Source organism: Gymnoscopelus microlampas (assembly GCF_963454915.1).
Source record: "Gymnoscopelus microlampas genome assembly, chromosome: 4".
Lineage (NCBI taxonomy): Eukaryota > Metazoa > Chordata > Actinopteri > Myctophiformes > Myctophidae > Gymnoscopelus > Gymnoscopelus microlampas.
The window spans coordinates 1,370,822-1,393,045 of record NC_139941.1 but is presented as its reverse complement, the minus strand read 5'-3'; the positions used below and the strand labels follow the sequence as shown (position 1 = coordinate 1,393,045).

General features: G+C 39.7%; 1 protein-coding gene across 2 annotated transcripts in view; it reads right to left on the bottom strand.

The window, feature by feature from the left end:
- gtf2h2 (general transcription factor IIH, polypeptide 2) overlaps window positions 1–20,589 on the bottom strand; it is a 29,384-nt gene extending 8,795 nt beyond the window's left edge. Inside the window, exons 1-10 of one of the 2 annotated variants that reach the window (XM_084055977.1) lie at window positions 20,377–20,589; window positions 19,084–19,161; window positions 17,977–18,013; window positions 16,228–16,314; window positions 11,919–11,969; window positions 11,102–11,156; window positions 4,793–4,898; window positions 4,285–4,375; window positions 3,645–3,840; window positions 1,303–1,366 (exon numbers count right to left, since the gene is read on the bottom strand). In XM_084055977.1, coding sequence (XP_083912103.1) covers window positions 1,303–1,366; window positions 3,645–3,840; window positions 4,285–4,375; window positions 4,793–4,898; window positions 11,102–11,156; window positions 11,919–11,969; window positions 16,228–16,314; window positions 17,977–18,013; window positions 19,084–19,161; window positions 20,377–20,435 — 824 coding nt within the window. In that variant the 5' untranslated portion in view covers window positions 20,436–20,589. Of the gene's footprint in view, window positions 1–1,302; window positions 1,367–3,644; window positions 3,841–4,284; window positions 4,376–4,792; window positions 4,899–11,101; window positions 11,157–11,918; window positions 11,970–16,227; window positions 16,315–17,976; window positions 18,014–19,083; window positions 19,162–20,224; window positions 20,230–20,376 lie in introns of those variants that run through there. The other variant, XM_084055978.1, reaches the window with a different exon arrangement.
- Window positions 20,590–22,224: the final 1,635 nt, after the last annotated feature.

Sequence of the window (22,224 nt, the reverse complement as noted above, 5' to 3'; positions counted from 1 at the left end):
ACCTGAACCCTAACCTCACACACACTGGCCCTCATTTATCAACGCGGTGCAGCCTGAATAATGAGCGTACGGCGAGATCACCGCACCTTTCGGCATTTATCAATATATCCTGACGTGGGCTTCATCCTACCGTAGGCTGAAATCTCACGTCTGGTCGAGACCAGTTGTTGACGTTGGCTGCACCCGTTTATTCCATTCTAGACCTGCGGAGCACCATTGTCTGACTGTCTGACAAGCATCTGGACACATAATCCACTCCTAAATGTGTATATCTACACTAATAAATAATCGCTGTGAAAATATATCATTTTATAAAGTAATTTAAACAAACTGCTTTAACAGTCATTCAGATAAGATTGTAGATCTGTCTGTATTGAAAATAGCATATCTACAAGCTCACAAGCCAGCGTTGCATTGCAACGCGTTGTGAGCTTGTAGATCTGCTATTTTCAAAAATATACGAGCGCTTTTGCGCCGGGAGTCCCCGGCCACCTTTTCATGGACAGTGAGGTCTACAAACTTACAGTAGCTTGTCCTATGTTATGGAGTTATGTCATAGAGAGTTATGTAGGCTACACAACCTGGCTGGGTTAAGGATATAAACCCGACGCTCCAATATTAACGTGGCGGCACGGAATCACTGCATTCCGCCCGAGTCTCATGTACCGCTACGCTACGGAAAGACGAAGTTGGGCGGGCGCATGTGTGTGTGTGTGTGTGTGTGTGTGTGTGTGTGTGTGTGTGTGTGTGTGTGTGAGTGAGAGAGAGCGAGAGAGAGAGAGAGCGAGAGAGAGAGAGAGAGGCGTGTGCGGCGAGGCGGGGCGAGCGGGGGAAACATGCTTTTTTTGTGTCGTATTCTGGTTCTTCATGTCGTGAAGTCGGGCGTTTTGTGAATATTTAAGGGCGTGTATTTAAATGACGCTCGTTTTCAGACGTGAGATTTATCAAGGCTGGGACCAAATGTCCGCTCGGATCGGCTGTGTAGGATTCGTTGATAAATGTGACTTCGACGTTGGTGTACGGCCGAATATATGGAAAAATATACGCCGGTTTATAAGCTGCGTTGATAAATGAGGGCCAATGTGCCTAAACCTAACCCTAACCTCACACACACTGTGCCTAAACCTAACCCTAACCTCACAAACACTATGCCTAATCGTAACCTCACAGAAACTATGCCTAAAGTGTGCCGCGCTATGAGCTTGTATATCTGCTATTTGTGAACAGCCAAAGAAATCCAAAATAACAGAGATGCGTTCCCAGCTCAAATGCTGCGTATACAGTTACAGTTACAGTACGTACGTCATGCTGAATGAAGGCTTGGACTCCTGGTCGGACACAGAGGCGATGATATGCTGGGGGAAACCTGTCGAGACAGACCATAATGATCACTGAGTTATTTCATATTGTCGCTGTCGGGGCAGAAACCTCTCATCTCCTGGAGATCCATATTCTAACTTTTTGTGGTTTCTTCCTAAATTAACGCCCTACTTGATCATACTACAAGCATCAAAAGTAGCAGATCTACAAGCTCGTTCGAGCTTGTAGATCTGCTACTTTTGAATTTGAATCCTGAAAAGTAACAGTTCTGTTCATACTGTACAACACATAATACAACAATAATAATAATAATAATAATAATAAAGTGAAAGGCTGTTTTTTTGTCCTTGTATCGTTGCTTTCGGGCAGAAACCTTGTAGCTCCATATTTCAACTTTAAATATTATATCTAAAATGAACGTCCTTACTTCATCATTTCTTTTTTTGTTTTTAACCTGTAGCACTTTGAGATTTGTTTCAAATATAAAGTGCGTTACAAATAAAATGTATTATTATAAATTATTATTATCAAACAAGGGTGTCGCACAAAAGTTGAGTGAAAAATATCCGATCTACAAGCTCACACCGCATTGAGACACGACAACGTTGTGAGCTTTTAGATCGTCTATTTTCACAAATTTCATCGAACACAAAAATAATAATAAAAAAGCAACGGTTTTGGACATGCAAGGTTTCCCTCTGACAGTGACAATCTACACCTTTAATCATTATTAAATTCTGGTGCAAACGTTCTGGGAAAATATCAGAGAGATTGTCTATTTTTAGTGTGTATGTGTAACTCAGCTGTTACCCATGCGGTGGAGTTGTACAATAATGCTAAAAGGTTAACGCAATAAGCCCTGAGCGCTTGTTTCCATTGTGGCCCTATGTATTCAATTCATCAAGGCATATAATACTACACAGGAAATCATCAATACTAGGAGCAGTGAAAGTATATTTACAGAAAAACAGTGGGGGGTCATTTATTTTATGGTGGTTTTGAAGGAGGGTAGGGAGTCACACTTTCTGAAGGCTAGTGGTAGGGCATTCCACATTTTGGTGGCATAACAGTAGAATGAATTCATCCCCATGTTTGAGCCGAATCTGGGGGGAATAAGATCAGTGGAGCTCCCTCTGGTGTTGTGCCCGTGGGCGTTTCTCACTCTTTTTAAAGGGCTATTTCGGACTACTCTTAAATTTTAGTGAGATCTGACGTTCATAATGACAGAAAAAAAGCTATTAAAATACGTGATCTAGAGTATGGACTGTCCGCTCGGGTTTTTAGCTGCGGTGGACGCGGGATGGAGTTATGAAAATGTCCTACTGTACCACTCGTTCTAGGATATAATAACATCATATTAAGGTAAGAAAAAGGCTAGTCCAAAATTCCTCTTTAACTCATTGAGTGCCACAATCCGTCAAATCCGTCACGTGGCCTGACGCCCAGAGCGCCACAATCCGTCAAATCCGTCATAAAAAAAAAAAAAAAAAAAAAAAAAAAATCAAAATAAGTTTTTTTTTTTTGTTGTTTTTTTTTGGGGGGAAAAACATGTTCAGAACCCAAGATATGATGATTTGAAGATTTGCTGCTCCATCCACTCCTTGTTTAACCTATAACTTAAAAAGGCTGTATCTCGCTTCCTAAGCACTTTTTTTTTACAATGAATTTTGGCTGTGGCACTCAGAACCAAAATTCCATTAACATGAATAAATAAGCTTGGCACTGAATGAGTTAAGTAGTTTGACAGGTACATGGACACTGGTCCCAGTATCTTGAAAACCAGGCCCATTGCAAGTTGCTGTACTCTGTCCTCTACCCTGAGCCATTGCTGGGACTAGGAGATCAGAGCATATAACCCCAGTAGTGGCTGCACTGCACTGGCTGTCAGTAACTTTTAGAATAGATTTTAAGATTTTAAGGTTAACTTTTAAATCTCATAAGTGAAAGTATCAATACTGCAATGTACTGTAGAAGTCCGGAATTATTTTCAAATAATTGCAGTGGAGTAAAAGTACAATATTTGCCTCTGAGATGTAGTGGAGTAGAAGTAAAAGTAAAGACAATAGGAAATACTCCAGTTAAGTAAAAGTACCTCAAAATGTTACTTAAGTACAGTGCTTGAGTAAATTTACTTTGTTACTTTACACCACTGGAGATAATGAGGAGACCGTTATGAAGCGAACGCTAGCTGATAGGCTGACTGTCATTACTTCAGGTACAACTATCTCACGCGCTGTAGCATCTTCGCTAAATCCGGTGTATTTACATTACATTAATTTGCGGTGTCCCGTCTAAATAAACACATAAGTGAAGCAGGCTTTTACCCATGCGTATGAGGGAGCACTCGGAGGACGTGCTGGCCGGAGGGGGCTTGACGTGGAACATGAGCAGCTCTCTGAAGTGGCTCTCGTCCAGGATGACGTGGTAGGTGCCTCCGGTCTCGCGGGTCAGCACCGTGCACACGCGCACCTCCGCCGACAGCCCGATCACCGACACCCGCACCTTCAGGGTCTTCAGGGTCTGGGGTGGGGGGACATGGGAACCACACAGCTGTAAAACCCCCACTGTCTAACGCAGTGGTTCCCAAACAATGGGGTCGCGGACCCATTTGTATGGGTCGCGAGTAAGTATCCTAATTTGCTACACTTAAATATTTTCTTTTCAATGGATTTTCACAAACAAATAAAAAATAAGAACATTTCTAAAGAAATTCATAAAATCAAAGGAATTCCAGAAATACATAAAAAGCCTTTAAAGAAGTAGTGACAACAATAGCAGATCTATAAGCTCACAACGAGTCACATTTGCGACACGTGAGCTTTGTTACTTCTGCAATGAAAAAAAAAACCTTGGTCCTTGACATGAAAAATGGTTGAGATCACATCTGTAGACGTGATGTGATCCTACTTTAATAATAATAATAATAATAATAATAATAATAATAATAATAATAGCTCAGATTACTTTGATGAGCTCATAGATGTTGGAAGGGTCACACGTGGTCAGACTACTGAAGATGATGAGGACCTCGCGACTGGTGTGTCCCGGCATGTGCCTGAGCAGAAAGGAGAAAAAGTGTCATTGTGGTGTTCATGGACACGCTAGAACCACACACTAAGTCTGTAAAGAAACTAGTAACTAAAGTTTTCAAATAAGTAGAGTAAAAAGGTACAACACTTGCCTCTGAGATGTACTGGAGTAGAAGAATAAATTATCAAAACATTTAAATACTCAGTATTTAAATACTCAGTAAAGTAAAAGTACCACATATTTACACCCATTAAAACCAGGAAAGCGCCATTTTAGATTTTAGCGCTGGCTATTCAAAAATAGTAGATATACAAGCTCATAGCGTGTCACTTTGCTATATGTTTTTCAGAGAACTGTTAGGATTTAGAAGACATTTGTAGAATCAGCCTCAGGTTTTAATGGGTATAAGTACAGGACTTGAGAAGCTCAGTTCAGAACATACTTGAGAGTCTGCATGGCCAGGTTGAGAGAGTTGTACAGTGAAGGTTCCCCGATGCAGGTGGAATCCACCGCTTTCTTTAAGGCAGCGATGTGCTTCTTTGGGTTCCCTGTGACACAAACACACAAACCACTTTAAACCCACAAACACATTAACCCTTTTAATCCCTAGAATTGCCTGACATGGTAACCGGAACAATGGGCCACTGATAATACTGGGCACCATTTTACGCACGCACGCATGCGACTCTAGGGTTTGTGTGGTTAAGGGTGCATTCATAAATCCCCTCTGAAATTCTGCTGTGGCGGTAGCTGAGTGGGTCTCTGGTTCGACTCTCGGCCCCACCCCGTCAGTGCACTGAAGTGTACCAGAGCACACTGAGGGTCCTATTCAGGACCACATGCCCGCCCCTACTACCGTTAAATAGGGAGAATTGGAGCTGCGCACCCCCTATATGTTATTCTAGCACCTGCTAGCACCTGCGCTCCCCGTCCCCCATTATGCCGACGCCGTTAGTTGCGCGTGGAGGTGTGCCCGTGGGCGTGTTGTTGCTATCTCCCCCACATTGCCATTCTCAACCCACACATGGGTACGGCTTGGGGAGGGGGGATAGTGGATTCTAAAAGCACCCGCCCGTTTCTCAAACCACCCGCCAAGTGCACACAGACACTGCAATGGCTTTGTGCGTTGGATCATGAGCCCTGTTGCCATTCAGCCTTGAGAAATAAGCAACCGCATCTATGAAAACAAAAAGATGCAACTATAAGGCCACATGAGCACTTCAAACTACTAACTAGAGCTTTCATATCCCCTAAATATTTTAGCCCGGCTTGACAAATAATTGACAAATTAGACCCAGCCCAGCCCGTCAGTCATTTTTCTATAAAGCTTAATTGCTGCATTAAATCTTGGTAATTCGTTAAGAACAGGAGTCATTCCACCCTATTCCAAAAGTCTATTTTATTTAAAAAACAGCTTGGAGCAAATAGGGCTATATAAATATATACACTGCCCCATAACCATTTTAAGAATGATATTCGGTTATTATACGAAATATACTTTTAATTGAGATATTTTCGTTTTTTCCATATTGCTGTCTGCATGTCTTAATAAAATCAAGCAAGCAAAATAAGCAGTAGGCTACAAAACAGTTCGGATTACTTTGTTTGATGGGAAAGAGTTTTCGTTGCCCTGTCGCAAAAATTGCTTGCTCAGGGTGGGATTGTGGGTCTCTTCTCTACATGTAAAGTGTCTTGAGACAACTTGTTGTGATTTGACACTATAATAAAATTGAATTGAATTGAATTGACATCCAATGTTACCTCGTACTGCCGCTGCCTGCTCTTGTCATTTGAAGAAATAATCCAATTTGTCTGAAGATCCATTATATGTCATGTTGGTTTAAACTTTAAAGCGTGCTGCGCAGTGACAGAAAACAGCTGGCTGATTGATTGATTTGACCTACTTTTGCGCTTCTGCCCTGATGATTAATTATTTGGCAACAGCTGTGTAAGAGTATAACTATTTTAAATGGCTTTCATATACTCTTGGAAAGCCGTTGCTTATTGGGACCACAATACGCTACAAATTAATTAATATATGAATTTATTTGGATAAAAAAAAACGTCGACCCGGCCCGGGTCGGGTCCCGTTGGGTTTGGGCTAAAATCTTAAGCACTTACATTTTTTATAAGATGATCGGATCATCTAGTGTGATTTTAATTTTGGCTGCTGTGTCGTTAAACCCATGCTGCGGGTGAATATTATATTATATATTATATATATTATATTATATTCCCCACGTAAACGCTACGTTCATGTTTACTGTTAAAGGTTCTCAATCTTTTCAGGCCATCGACCCCCCAAAATAACCATATTTGAACGGGGGACCCCCCCCCCCATTTTGTTTGACTCGGTTCCACAGATAAATATTGTGAAAATAGCCGATATACAAGCTCTCAAGGGTGGACGCGTTGAGAGCTTGTAGATCTGCTATTTTCAAATACTTTTACTTTTGATACTTTAAGTACATTTTGATGCCAATACTTTTGTACTTTTACTCAAGTCAATTTTGAATTCTGGACTTTTACTTGTAACAGAGTATTTCTATATTGCAGTATCGGTACTTTTACTTAAGTAAAGAATTTGAGTACTTTTTCCACCACTGCAGCACCGGTCTAAAAAAAAGAAAAAAGACGCACTGACATTCCATAGGCTAAATCAATGCATTTTGTCATCGCATCGCACACTGCTCTACACACTCTGCACAGACACAAGCACGCAGAGATTTAGCTATTTTATGGATAGATATAGGCTATTAGATGTCATTAATTTATTTACCGCAATATTTCACCCGCGGTTTATCCGATATTAATGAATAACTATATTTGATTGACCCGAACCCACCCAAACCGCGGATCGCAGCAATGTGTCTGGGTTTGAGAGGATATGATTGATGTAAACTTAAAGTGTAGCTCTGTTCGGGATTATACTGAACAAAGGTGGATGATGAAAGATAACGGGAACAATATGGATGTATAAGTTAACTTTAACTGCGTCACTTCAGAGGAAACTATGGAGCAACTTCACACCCCTGTTTACACACCCCTGGAATCCATTAGAATGGTGGAAATAGAACAATAACAGCCAAAGTGAGTACATATCTTTCCTAAAACTGTCCCATTTATTATACCCATGTGCTACTGTATGTCAGTGTACCACCGCCCAGCCCTGTGGTCGACCAGCTGGAGGTCCATGGGTGCCTGTAGGAGCGTTGTGGCAACATGATGTAATTAATTATTTGGGAGCAGCCGGTGTGTACCAATAGTATAAATATTTTAAATGGCTTTAAGTTTCATAATACTATTCCGGATCTGACTAATATGACACGCTTATTGTTAACACAATAGGCTACACATTAATATAAAAATGTATTTGGATAAATAAAAGAAAAAAGAAGGAAAACAAGCCCAATGTGGCTTATAATAATCAGACCAGGCAACAGTGCAGACGGGGAAATAGGCTAGAGCATATATTGGATCGGGGATGACGGCGGATGACGGCTAGCGCAGTCTTCTCTTAAAGGCAATGGCTTCTGGCACGGTGATTGGTTTTATCATTGTAACGCCCAAACCACACCTATGCATAATGTAACGGGGAGCGCAGGTGTTTTGCGGGGCGGGGGAGTACCACAGAATACCAAATTTTGCGGGGCAACGCCTCTTGCCTAGTGCGCACTCCGAAACTAGCGGTTTGCTCAAAGTGCACGCTGAATAGGAGCCTTAATCCCTAACTGCTCCCAAGGCGCTGTATAGATTAGAATTATTGGTTTATACACATTGAGACTGCACGCGCAGGTGCCGGTTTCATGTAATCAATTCCTAACAGATCCCCAAACCCGTTGTTTTGGGGAGCGTTGGTTTAATTTCATTCAACGCCCTCTTGTGTGTAGGCTGGTGAGGCGCTCCCTAGCGAGACATATGTACTTCGTCACCGAGAATAACTGAAATACAAGCTCACAAAGTGTCGCGGAAGCGACCGTTGTGAGCTTGGAGGTCTGCTATTCTCTGCTGTTCTCTGCACGGACATAAATTAGGCTTGAATTAAGCTAATTGAAATCATGCCGTGATCATGAGGAGCGCTGAGACAAAAAGTCTCCTTTGTGTCTCCTACCGGAACCCACTGCTCGTCATGAAAAGTATTGCCTTAGGAATGTGACAAAAAATATATATCCATGAATTCATGTCTCCATGGGGTGGGTAATCGATAGTAGATACGTATTTTTTTGGGTAAACTATCCCTTTAATGACAGCGACTGGAGCTGGGGTTTGGAGGATAACTGCTTTGAGAATCGCTATTATTATTAACACGCAACAAAAAACAAGGATTATTCAGTTCAAGAGGGGGAGATCACATTAAACATCCTAAGCCTTCTTCCTCCACACTGGGAGGAAAACAGCATCTGAAAGTTAGATGGAATGTATTTTTAAACGTGAGTGCTGTGTGCCACTTCTGCATTGCATCTAATGAGCGGTCGGGTTCTTTTGGTGCCGGCCTGCGCGCGCATACTGGTTCTTATCAGTGTGACGTTGTCTGATAAGGGGTCTATTAACCCATTAAGACCTGGAACTGTGTCATTTTTAGATTTGAGCTTAGAAAGCATTATTTTACACTTTGGGCTATTCAAAAATCGTGAAAATGTGTGCAAATCTTTGAAATATATATATTTTTAAAGCGAACATTTTTAACCAATTAAGACCTGGAACTGTGTCATTTTTAGATTTGAGCTAAAAAGCATTATTTTACACTTTGGGCTATTCAAAAATAGCAGATATACAAGCTCATAGCTACGAGCTTGTAGATCTGCTATTTTTGAAAAAATCTTTGAATATATATATATTGTTAAAGCGAATGTTTTTAACTCAAATCTTTGCTTCTGGGGGGTCCCTGGAACAAAATATTCTGATGGAGGTCCGCGGCCAAATACATATAATTTTGGGGGTCCCTGAAATGAAAAAGTTTGAGCAGCACCGATATAGAAACATACGTTTTTCAGAATACTGTTGAGATTTAGGAGACATGTACAATCGGCTTCAGGTCTCAATGGGTTAACTCAAATCTTTGCTACTGGGGGGTTCCTGGAACAAAATTAATAATGTGGGTCCGCGGCCAAATATGTATAATTTTGGGGGTCCTTGACATGAAAAAGATTGAGCACCACTGACATAGAAACATACGTTTTTCGGAAAAGTGTTGAGATTTAGGAGACATGTAGAATCGGCTTCAGGTCTCAATGGGTTAATGGCAGCCACTGGTCCCAATAGTAAGCATGGGTAAATGGATAGGACAAAATGCAGGTACTGGTCTGTGCAAATGTACTTGACAAATACAACAACAACGACTAAATGGAGGAGACACAAGACACAATTATTGTAATTATATCATTAGAGGCTAGAGCGCATGTGTACATTAGTTAGTTATGCTATAGTTTTGTTTTATAATAATACTTACTGTGCCATCAGAATTACTAGAGAATATATGAATCATAGTAAAGCCTATATTCCGGTACTTTAGTTATTGTGTACCTGATTGGCCTCGTTCTGAGCTGTTTATGCATTTTATTGCAGCTACCGTTATACGAGCCAGTTGATCCTTCTATTTCAGGCTTTCTCAAAGTGGGTGCCGTGACACCCTAGGGTGCCGTGGCGCAGGTCCAGGGGTGCCGCAGGATACTTTGATAATATTTGGAATTCATCAATATCACCTCAGTTTAATCACTTAGACCCTCTATACCTGAGGATCACTGTACTTGGTGCATTCTTGTTTGATCTACACCAAATGTATTTGCCAAAAATAGCCGATCTACAAGCTTACAACGAATGTTCCCCCACAATCGTGATGCTGGGGTTCAAGTGGTTAAAGGTCTAAAGTATAAAGTTATCTTCAGCCTGTCCTTTGACAGTAAATTGGATATTCTCTCAAGTTTTCCTCGAGACATAGTGTACTGTATCTTAGGGGAAACATTTACATATTTACGTACCGTGATATGACTGTAATGTAACAGTGTAATTCAGGGGTGACGTGGATGAAAAGGTTATTTACAGGGGTGACCTGAGCCTAAAAACGATGATTAATAGTAAGCGCTGTATGTTGACTACATTTCTATTACAACAGATTTTTATACACCACCAAATACTGATGCTATGACCGCTATTTAGTCAATAAAAATATATATACAATGAACTAGCAAACAAGTAAATATAATATACACATACATGAAACTTTGTTTAACCACTTAAGCCTCATTCAAACATTAAAAAAATATATAGCAGACCTAAAAGCTCACAAAGCGACACAGTGTTAGCTTGTAGATCTGCTATTTAAAAAAAATCTATTTCAAAAGTTACAAATCATCGAAGTTACATTGGCTGCCTAATTGCCGATACTCAAGTAAGCCACTTAATGGGCGATATATCGGCCAAACCAATATATGGGTCGGGCTCCAACTTTCCATTCATGAGGTGCTATGGACATTAATATGTTCAGCCTCTAGATGGCGATCTAACACCATAATAATGGTGCTGTATAAAGCATTGAGGCCAGACTCCAGCAGAGAATAAGTTATAGCGGTTACTGTGTTATTAACGATAGGTTTGCTGTTATATAAATGTGTTCACTGGGGCTAATACAGTACCGCCATTTAATTCCCATTATGTAAATCTTGACTTTATATAATTCATGTACTTATTACTTATGCAAGTTATGCTGATAAAACATCAGATTTATGATGGTGATATATGGCGTGATGCTCACCTGCTAGCTCTGTCAGCTTCTCTGCCCGTTTGTTCTTTGTGGTGATAAGTCCCACCTGGAAAACATAACAAACATTACACAACGCATCAGAAAACATTTCTGCTGATTATCACTAAATATTTCGTGATTAAACCACTTAAAGGACAACTTTGTTTTTTTACAAACAAGGTTTATGTTTTAGCTTGTAATTAAAGTAAATAAAAGATGAGTGTTAAAAAAAATCATTTACTGCTTTCTATAGTTTTAGCAATTTTCACAATCTTTTTTTACAGTGGGCGGGGGCATTCGGGCAGGTGGCTAAATATGTCTTTTTGTTACACAATAAAAAAGGTCCTGTGGTCTTTGATGGCCAGATGTGAATTATTGGGGGCTAGACGAGCTACTATAAATAATAATAAAGAAATTGCCGGGTTATTATGTAAAAAAAAAAGACATTTAGCCACCTGCCCGAATGCCCCCGCCCTCTGTAAAAAAGATCGCGAAAATTGCTAAAACTATAGAAAGATAGTAAAAAAAATTAACACTCATATTTTATTCACTTTAATTACAAGCTAAAACATAAACCTTGGTTGTAAAAAAAACGAAGTTGTCCTTTAAGCCCCCATTTTAAACTTATAGTCGACCTGCAAGCCCGCGTCGCATCGCTGTGAGCTTGTAGATCGACTATTTTTGCCATTTCTGAAAAGTGTTTTTATTAGACACTTTTTGGCTCATGATGACATGCCCAAAAGAGGGACGCCGGGTTCAGAAATGCAATCAAACAATCTAATTAATGTAAAAACGGCAAAAAGCAATGTTGTGGCAACTTTGAGCATACCTGACTGATGGGGTTCTGGTCAAAATACTCCTCCACAAAGAACTCCATCAGCTGGAGGAGAAACATGAGAACAAGAACAAAAAGGTTTTCACAACTGGAGCTCATTAAAGAAGAGAGTTCCAACATAACACAGGCTGTTGTTACCAGAGCAGGCTTTCAGTAAGCTTAAGGAAAGCAACCGCAGCAATATGATATCACACAAGCAACCAAATATACAGTACATAATGTTTTACATTAGTCCATTTCCTCGATGGTAAACACTTTTCATCATGAAATCTATGTTTGTGATTGTTCTATTTATATGCAACGCCAGTGGTGTAAAGTCACTAAGTACATTTACTCAAGTACTGTACTTAACTACAATGTTGAGGTACTTTTACTTTTACTTTACTGGACTAAACTAGAAACTTTAGTTACTAGTTTCTTCGTAGATTTTGATTATAATTACAAAACATACGTTAACCACTTCAGCCCTATTTAAACTTTGGCTATTTGAAAATAGCCGATCTACAAGTTCTACAAGACCTTGTAGATCTGCTATTTTCAAAAGATTTTTTTAAACATTTTAGACATATGATAACTTGTGAAACGGGACATTCTGCATAATCAGTACTTTCTACTTTTGGTACTTTAACACATTCACTGCCAGGGGTTTTCAAAAACAGGCTGCAGCCTCTGGCAGCTTTTTTAACGATTCTTTTACCTTTTCAAGTAGTCACAGAATATTTATCTCCAGTATGATTGATCACATGATGGTTGTTAATCACTGAAGGTTTTCAGGTGTGGTTTCACAAATATCAATGAGGTCATTGTGACCTTGTTGACATGTGTTGTTTGATGTTTGAAAATAGCATGTTTCACTCAAAAATACATGGTAAAAAAAAAAAGAAAATAGTTTTTTTTTTCTCTGTTTATTTTTTAACATTGAAGTGAATGGAGCAGCAAATCTTTGGATCGCGTTATCTCCTGGTTCTTTGTGAATAATGAGAGAAAAGATATAGTAGTAAGATTTTTTTTTTAAATTTAAAACGTTTTTTGGCAGGAGAGGGGTGTATTTCCAAAAACGTTATTATTATTACTTATCCATCCAGTAACGTTATTACTTATCCTTCCATCATCCACTTATCCAGAGGGTCGTGGAGGTAACAGTTCCAGCAGAGAATCCGTCTTCCCCCATCAGCCACTTAGCTCTGGATATAATCTCTACAGGTCCTTGGTCTACACATGTCACTGTGAACCACATTCTGTTTTTATGTTTCCTCTTCATCCACATTTTCTCCTGAGGGCCATCAGCTTCCTCTTCATCATCTTTCTCTGATATGCTTCGACCCCGTTGCCATTGGGATCACAGTTTATTTCTCTTTTTATAGGGCTATGTTGTTTTCAGTTATTATTGGTAGTCATGGCTGCCAGTTCCCACCTGATGTCATGTGGGAGTTCAGACTGCTCCACACCGTACTGAATAACTGCTAGCTTGCATAACATCTTCAGATTAGGATTTAAATCTAAGATATACAGGTCATCAGGTGTGTTGTCTCTTCCAAAGAGGATGATACGTTCTCCCACCATGCAACAACTCATCCAATACATCCCACACAGGGCATTTTCCCCTTTGGGCTCAACCTTCTTCCATGAGAAGGTCTGTGGGCTGAATTTCCACAGATCACTGAAGTGCTGGTTCAAGTTGTTGCCACCAAATATGTACAGCTCTCCATTGTAGGCAAAGGCTGAATGACAACAGCGTCTTTCTGGAAGAAGCTGTGCAGAAGGTGTGCTCAGCCAGCAGTTGGTCTCTGTGTCAAACACACTGATGTTGTTGAAGACGTCCAACTGGTTCCTTCCACAGCCCCCAAATACAAACATCTTTGTCCCGATGATGGTGGCAGAGTGACCTGCTGAAACAGGTGGTGGAGTTCCGGGGTTAATTAAAGACCAGACCATTATAGTGGTGTCCAACTTGTAGAGGTCATTATGATGTCCAGTCAGCTGGGTGAATCCTCCATAGATATACATGACCTTCCTCAAGACACAGGCTGAGTGGTATCTCCTCCCCTCTGGAACGGTACCAGAAATATTGGGCTTGGACCATCTGTGGTTGTCAACATCAAATGAATAAAGCACGTTACAGTAAGGATGTCCCCCCCAGAGGTAGACAATATCTTCTACCAGAACAGCTGTGTGGCCCACACGCACGCAGGGAACCTCAAGGTGATGTTCTCCTCCTCCAGTTTTAACTGGGGTCAATTTCCTCCAGCGTAAAGACAGTGTGTTGAAGACGTGGACATCAATATAATCACTGTTGTTCTTGATACCGTAACCTCCAAAAGAGTACAGCTTGTGTCCGACTACCACAGCAGCCGGCGAGGAAAGCCTAGGTCCTCCTTTCAGATGTATCGTCCAGTGAAACATTTCACACACCAGCAACACTGTGAATCAGTGCAAACTAATTCACAGAAGGTTGTTAAAAGCCAGGGCAATTTGTTGCTAACAGTGCTGAATGGTGTTGTGTTGGAAAATACAATAAAACATTTAAAAGGACAATTATGTTGAATGTAATGACGATGGCGTGATGTCATTCCTTGATGACATCATTATTATGGAATAGCTAATGACGTTGCTCAAAGTGAATGACCATTTTAGCTAAATCTATAATCTGGAATGTGCTAATAATAACATGTGTTTTGTCAGTACTATGACACCAGTACTATGACATCAGTCATCCATATTTAGGCATATGGAGATAAAGACACACAGACAGATATGCAGAGATGTAGAAAGGCAACACCTTGGAAACGGCGTGTTTGTGGACTGGTAAGAGTTTGAGGCTCAACGCTTAGGAAGAGCTTCTACCCTAGCCTGATTATCAGACTGAAGCTGCGTGGAGCTTCAGTCTGAAATAGGCTCTATGCACAGCAGCCATATTGGAAGGAAATTGGGCCTCTTCTTACTTCCTTCACAGGTGTCACCAATGATACTAATGAAGGCTCTGTTCCATTTAGTGTAGCACAGTGGTTCTCAAACCTTTTAATTGCAAGGACCCCCAACTCTGAGAGTGTACAAATGGAACCAAATGGACCCCTACGGGTCCATTTGGTTCCATCTGAAACTATACAAACTATAGGATGCTGGGTCAACAAATGAACCTAGCATCTGTCTAAATAACATGCTATCTAAATGCTATTTATATTTTAACCTCTGCATAAGACTGCATGGTCGCCGAAAACCGCACATACTTAATAAAGTATTTTTTTCACTCTCTAAATGCCTTTGCCAAAAATAGCCGATCTACAAGCTCAGTTGTAGATCTGCTATTTTTGCCAAATGTTCCACCCCAGACTATGGTGCTGGGGTTCAAGTGGTTAACAAAAGTGGCATTTTAAGATTTTTAAGCATATTTACATTATCGTGATATCGTAAATCGCAATCATTTTGGTCACAATAATCGTGACATGAAAATGTCATATCTTCCCATCTCTAAAATGTACTTAGTTTAGTGTAGTCCCAGGTTTCCAGAAGGTGGCATACCCATTACATCAGTGGTTCTCAACCTTTTCAGGCCGTGACCCCCCAAAATAATCATATTTGAACTGGGGACCCCCCATTTTGTTTGACTCCCTTCTACAGATAAATATTGTGAAAATGGCAGATCTACAAGCTCATAACGCCTCACGTTGCGAGGCGTTGTGAGCTTGTAGATCAGCCATTTTCACTATTATACTTTTTTTTGTCTCTTTCTTATATATATATATATATATATATATATATATATATATATATATATATATATATATATATATATATATATATATACTTTAAATACTTTTTTCTGTTCTTTTTTTGTTGTCTTAAAAGTCCTTAAATTGTCACTTTACTATCATCTGGGGACCCCCCCAAAATCATGTGGGGACCCCCTTGGGGGTCCCGACCCACAGGTTGAGAACCACTGCATTACATAACCTGTTCATTTTTCTATGACGTTTTCGAGCCTGGGCTTTTCGTCGCGATTAGCCCAGACTCGAAACATTATCGAATAAATTGTACTGGAGCATGTGTGTGCAGGTCCTATTCTTGTTCTTTTCAAAGTATACAATTATTAAATGCATGGCCTGCTAATACATTATTTATTTTGATTATTGGTACATTGTCAGTCATTTTTTTGTATATTTAAGTGATGTGTCATATCTGCAATGTTTGTTTACAAAGCCTAAACGTTATTTTGTTTGTTTGTTTGTTTTATGTTCAATGCAAAAAAAACACAATTAAATCAGCCCTAGGCATGGCTCTCTGCTACACACAGATCCATCCTTACCTTGAGGGTGGCTTTGAGGCGGTTTGGTCTTAAGTCCTGGTCCTCCATGCTTCTTGAAGAGTCGATCACCACATAAAGGTGACGCATCTGCAACACAAACGCACCGTTTGTCATCTTTAACCCTTTAAGACCCGCGAACGCATTTGTGTCATTTTAGATGTCTTTGGCCATTCAAAAATAGCAGATCTACAAGCTCCTAGCGCGGCACCGAGTGCCGCGCTAGGAGCTTGTAGATCTGCTATTTTTGAAAGATCCTTTGTGTAAATCTTTGAATATATATGCATGTTTTAAAGCATTTTTAACTCCGATCTGAGCTTCTGGGGGTCCCTGGAACAACATATTTTGAGATGGGGGTCCGTGGCCAAATACAAATCATTTTGGGGGTCCTTGACATGGAAAGGTTGGAGCACCACTAATATAGCAACATACGTTTTTTTCAAAAAACTGTTAACTAAAACATAATCTGAGTTCCCAGAAGTTTTCGCCAGCTCTCGGCGAGGAACTTCTGGGCCAGAGCCCTGGTATTTGTGGGCGGGATGTAACTTACGCTCAGAATCTGAGCGGACACGCCTCTTACCGGTCTGAGAGCTGTGCAACTCGTCTAAAAAGTCCGACGAGAGGCAAACAGCAGTACACAACAATGGCGGCCGCAATTTCTCAAGGGGAAATTGCTTCCCGTCGATCCTATTTAGATGCAACACCCACTGCATGTGGATCCCGCCCCCCTTTCTTCATTACATTACATTACATTACAGTCATTTAGCAGACGCTTTTATCCAAAGCGACTTACAATAAGTGCATTCAACATAGGTAGGGAACGAAACTACTAATCACCAGAGGTCTTAAGTGCATTTCCTGTAAAAACAAGCAACCAAGAGTATACCTAGCGCTAAGGTAAAAGTGCAATATATCAGCTATCTACTTTCATAAACACATGAGATAAAATAGCCAAATCAAATGAGCACGAGCTAATAGATCCAATACAACAATACAACAGTAGTTCCAACAACTAGTTAACAACAAGTAGGCCAGGCAAATCAAATCATTGGCTGTTGATTTGAATCACAACGCAGTGGCCGCGCCCCTGCTGTCCAAGCTCCGACGCAATGCCTCCCAGACTAACTAAAACATAACTAGGATTTCGATCTATAAATAGATAGATAGAAAGTGTTTGTATAACGGTACATTCTAATACCAGCAAAATGATGATAGTCACGCTTACAAATGACCAACATCAAAATAGATAGCGTTAACATTCACACGTTTAATGGAAAGCAGCTCACAACACCAACGGTCATTGTCACAGAACTCCACCGACAGTGATGCATTATAGAAACATCTTACACAGGTTTATTACTGCACATATACTGTATACATGCATAACCATATTTTATACTTTGGCTATTCAAAAGTCATGACAATTTGTGCAAATCTTTGAATATAGATATATTTTTAAAGGGATAGTTCACCCAAGAAATTAACCAGTGGATCCGGTTCCGGTAGGAGACACAAAGGAGACTCTTTGTGTCTCCTACCGGAATCGCTGCCGGTCAAAGTATTGGCTTAGGAATGCGAACAAAACCAAAAATATCCATGAATTCAAGCCTCCATGGAGTGACTAATCGATAGAAAAAAGGTAATTTTGGGGGTGAACTATGGCTTTAAAGCAAACATGTGTACATCATATATATTTGCATTTTGTTAACATGGCAAATTCAAATATATAATGCTCAACTCAAAGACACTCACCATCCCCAGCCGAACCTGTCCATGGCTCTCCAGCACTCTGAAAAGAAAGCAGGAATAAGTGGTTTGTAAATCAAAAGAAGAACATTTTATGCTAAAAACGTCTCTCATCTGGAGATGTCTCTCTCTGTATAATCCGTCAATTACTGTGCCGTTTAGCTACCATTGTGCTTTTGTTGCACTGTGTCGATGTGTTACACTTATTAAACAGTTGTTGAATATGGGTTGTCATTTACACTAAAACTGCACTATGTAACTCTCCTCTTCCATCCCGGATTTGAAGCCGGTTTCCTGTGCAATTGCTGACTTTTTTTTTACCATTGAGCTAATGGCCTGCCTGCTTGCTCAGGGGATAAATCCTGTGTCTAGCTGAAGTTATAGTGTATTAACATACTCTAACCATACAGATTGGACAACATTACATTTCATTCATTCAAAAAAGTGACATAGTGCCACTTTGAGTTGAATGTGTGTTACAGTGGTGCCCATTACAAATGGCGATTCAGGATCCAAATTTAAATTGTCTTAACTAGGGTTGCAACAGTTCATCACACAAATCAATGTAACTCATTCCCTGCCTAGAACGACTAAAATGACTTCTGTCCCATAAGCCATGCCTGCCTAGAACGACTAAAACGACTTAAAAAAAAAATGACCCAAAGACCAAGGAGATATGATTTTTCGAAGATCTAGACTCCCATCCACTTCCTTGTTAACTTAAAACTTAAAAATTCTGTATCTCGGCTCCTGAGTACTTTTTTTTTCAATTATTTTTTTTGTTTCAATGAAACATTTTTTATTTTTTTGATTTTCAATATTCAAAGTTAGCGAAATCAGCAGATCTACAAGATCAAAATGTATTGCAATGTGATGCGTAGTGAGCTTGTAGATCTGCTATTTTTGCACATGTCCATTAGTACAACTAAATATAAAAATAGGGGTTTACAAAGTTAATCAGAGTAATTGATGTATAAATAAAAAAACATTAGAATTTGTATTCGATGAATCAAAAAAGTGATCAATAGACTAATTGCTAAGTAGATAATGGATAGTTGCATCCCTAGTCCAAACATTGTCGCTAGTTTTGTCATAACGCACACACACACACACCTTTTCCGTTTGGACTGGAAGAGGATTTCCTCCACAGTGGCTCTGAGTGACCCAGACTCATCCTCCTTGAGGACTTCCCTATGGACCACACACACACACACACACACACACACACACACACACACACACACACACACACACACAGTTAGAGATCATTAGAACCGGGGGTGTTCAATGTTTTCCAGGCCAAGGACCCCTTAGCTGAGAGAGAAATGAAGCAGGGACCCCCACTACGTATTGTATAAAATGGTGTTGCAGATTAGACTTTCAATAGATAGCTTCATAGACTTGTTTGACAGAACTGTCATCAGTGTATACATTCATGTTTTTCTCTTCTCCCAAATATTGCCGTTCTACAAGATAACAATGTGTTGCAAGTTCTCGCAACACGTTGTGAGCTTGTAGATCTGCTATCTTCGACGAATGTTCCCCCCAGAATAGAGATGCTAGTGTAAAAATGTTTTTTCTTAAAAAGGTTCATATCACACAAACATTTGCCGACCCCCTGCAGTAACTCAGAGATACCCCTAGAGGTCCCGGACCCCTGTTGAACACCAATGCATTCGCGAACCTTAATTGTTACTCTGAGAATTGTTCCGACAACTTGAGTTGCTTGTTGCAAAGGAATTCAGTTGCAATACCACCATATAAAAACACTCTGTTACAGGTAAAAGTCCGGAATTCAAAATGTACTTGAGTAAAAGTACAAAAGTATTGGTATCAAAATGTACTTAAAGTACCAAAAGTAAAAGTAGTCATTGTGCAGAATGTCCCATTTCAGAAGTTCAAAATGTAGGAAAAAAAAACTTTTGAAATTTGCAGATCTACAAGCTCACAATGCGACACATTGTGAGCTTGTAGATCAGCTATTTTCAAATGGCCAAAATGTATATAGGGCTGAAGTGGTTAATGTATGTTTTGTAATAATAAATCTAAATCTATAAAGTTAGTACTTTAGTAGTAACTAAAGTTTTCAAATAATTGTAATTTGCCTCTGAGATGTAGTGGAGTAGAAGTAATAGTACAGAAAATGTGAAATACTCCAGTAAAGTAAAACAAATAAACAAATAATGCTAATAATAATAATAATAATAATAATAATAATAATATTATAGTTGATCAGTGATGTTAAACATCTCACCAGGTTCTCTCATATTAATAATAATAATAATAATAATATTATAGTTGATCAGTGATGTTAAACATCTCACCAGGTTCTCTCATATTAATAATAATAATAATAATAATAATATTAATAATATTATAGTTGATCAGTGATGGTAATCATCTCACCAGGTTCTCTCATATCCTCCCTCCCACCGCTTGGCTCTCTCCGGCTCATCGTCCATCATAGTGGTTGTCGCCTGTCAGTCACACTTCCTTAACACTTGCTTAAATGTTAAATAAATTGATATATGGACACAAAACACAACTAACTGTATAAAAGTACAAGTACAGTTACTTAGAAATCTACTTTAACGTTCTCTGGTTGTGTCAAACGTGCGCTGTGATGACAACACCCGGAACACAACAATGCACGCACCGCTCAGCTGTGATTGGCTGATTCCGACCGCGTTGTCACGGGGTACCACCGTTTGCTCCTCTGGTTGGCTGCGAAAGGTTGCCTCGCAACTAACCAGCCAATCACAAGTGAGCGTGTGTACGTCTAGGGTATGGAATTTTGTGGAACAGTACGGCGATTTTACGTGGCCCTAGGAAACGGGTGCCCAGAAACTATGGTTCCGCCCAAAAAGAGCTATATCTATGAGCAGTTCATGAGTGTGATATGAAGTGGTGGATAATAATGAAGTACATTTACTTGAGTAATGTACTTATTAAACCTTTTTAAATAGGCTCTATTCACAGCAGCCATATTACGAAGACATTCACAGGTGTTACCAATGATACTAATGAAGGCTCTGTTCCATTCTGGTCAAACAGAGTCAGGGTGCTGGTATTGTGCATGTTGGCTCACTGGAAACATTCTGTTACACCAGTGGGTCTACAGTTAGGGTCCAGGGACCCTCATGGGCTTCCAAATGGCCCCTTAGCCTACAGGTGTAACTCTGAGAGTGTACGGGTCCATTTGGTTCCATTTGTACACTCGCAGAGTTATGGGGGTCGTGGAAACCACTGGGCTAGACTGGAACAGAGCCTTCATTAGTATCATTGGTAACACCTGTGAAGGAAGTGATAATATGGCTGCTGTGCATAGAGCCTATTAAACTCACTCTGAGTATCTGTACTTTACTTGAGTATGTATTTGGATATGACTTTCACTACAGTAGACTTTCAAAGACAGATATTGTAAATTGAGTTTCTTAACCCCACTACATTTCTAGGAAGGGAAAAGTACATTAGGAGTTATAATAAATCTACAAGCTCACAACGTGTCACACATTGTGAGCTTGTACGTCTGCTATTTATTTCACTATTATTTATATATTTTTGAAAATGTCTGGGAAAACTAAATTAATGCAGCAGCGCGTTATTCAAAGAGCAAGTGTTCTACTCTAGAAACGTTATAGTCTGGGTCAGATTACCAAAAATGTTGACCCTGAAGGTAAATCGTGTTAATTTAGGGCATACATGTCTTATAGGGGTATTAACTTGAGGGGTACTGAATCCAAATTCGCTGTATGGCCAGCTCAAAAATGGCTGCTAATACCTCAAAATTGTCCATTTAAAGATGGCGGCCACCACCATGCTGAAATATACATTTATATCAAAACGTCCTTTTGACTAAACAAGGTGGAGCCTTGATTGAATTTAGCTTATCTAGGTTTTAATATATGGGGAATGCAATGGCAGTTTTGAGCTGGGCATAAAGCAGATTTGGATTCAGCACCCCTTAAAACAACTAAAGCACATGCCCTAAATTAACACAATTTGCCTTCATACTCTAAATAAGTACATTTTCAGAAATTCTGCCTAGACTATTAACTCAAGTACAAATTTGACAGAGCAACTTTCACTTCCAGTTGAGTAAAGATTTGACCAGGAGTATATACTCTCACTCAAGTGCTAGAGTTCCTGTAATAATGTATAGTTTAATGGCTGCAGTGTTTGGTGTGGTGGTTACAGAACAGAAAATAAGAATTTAACATGTTTTTTTTTTGTTTTGGGTTTAATTTTTGTTTT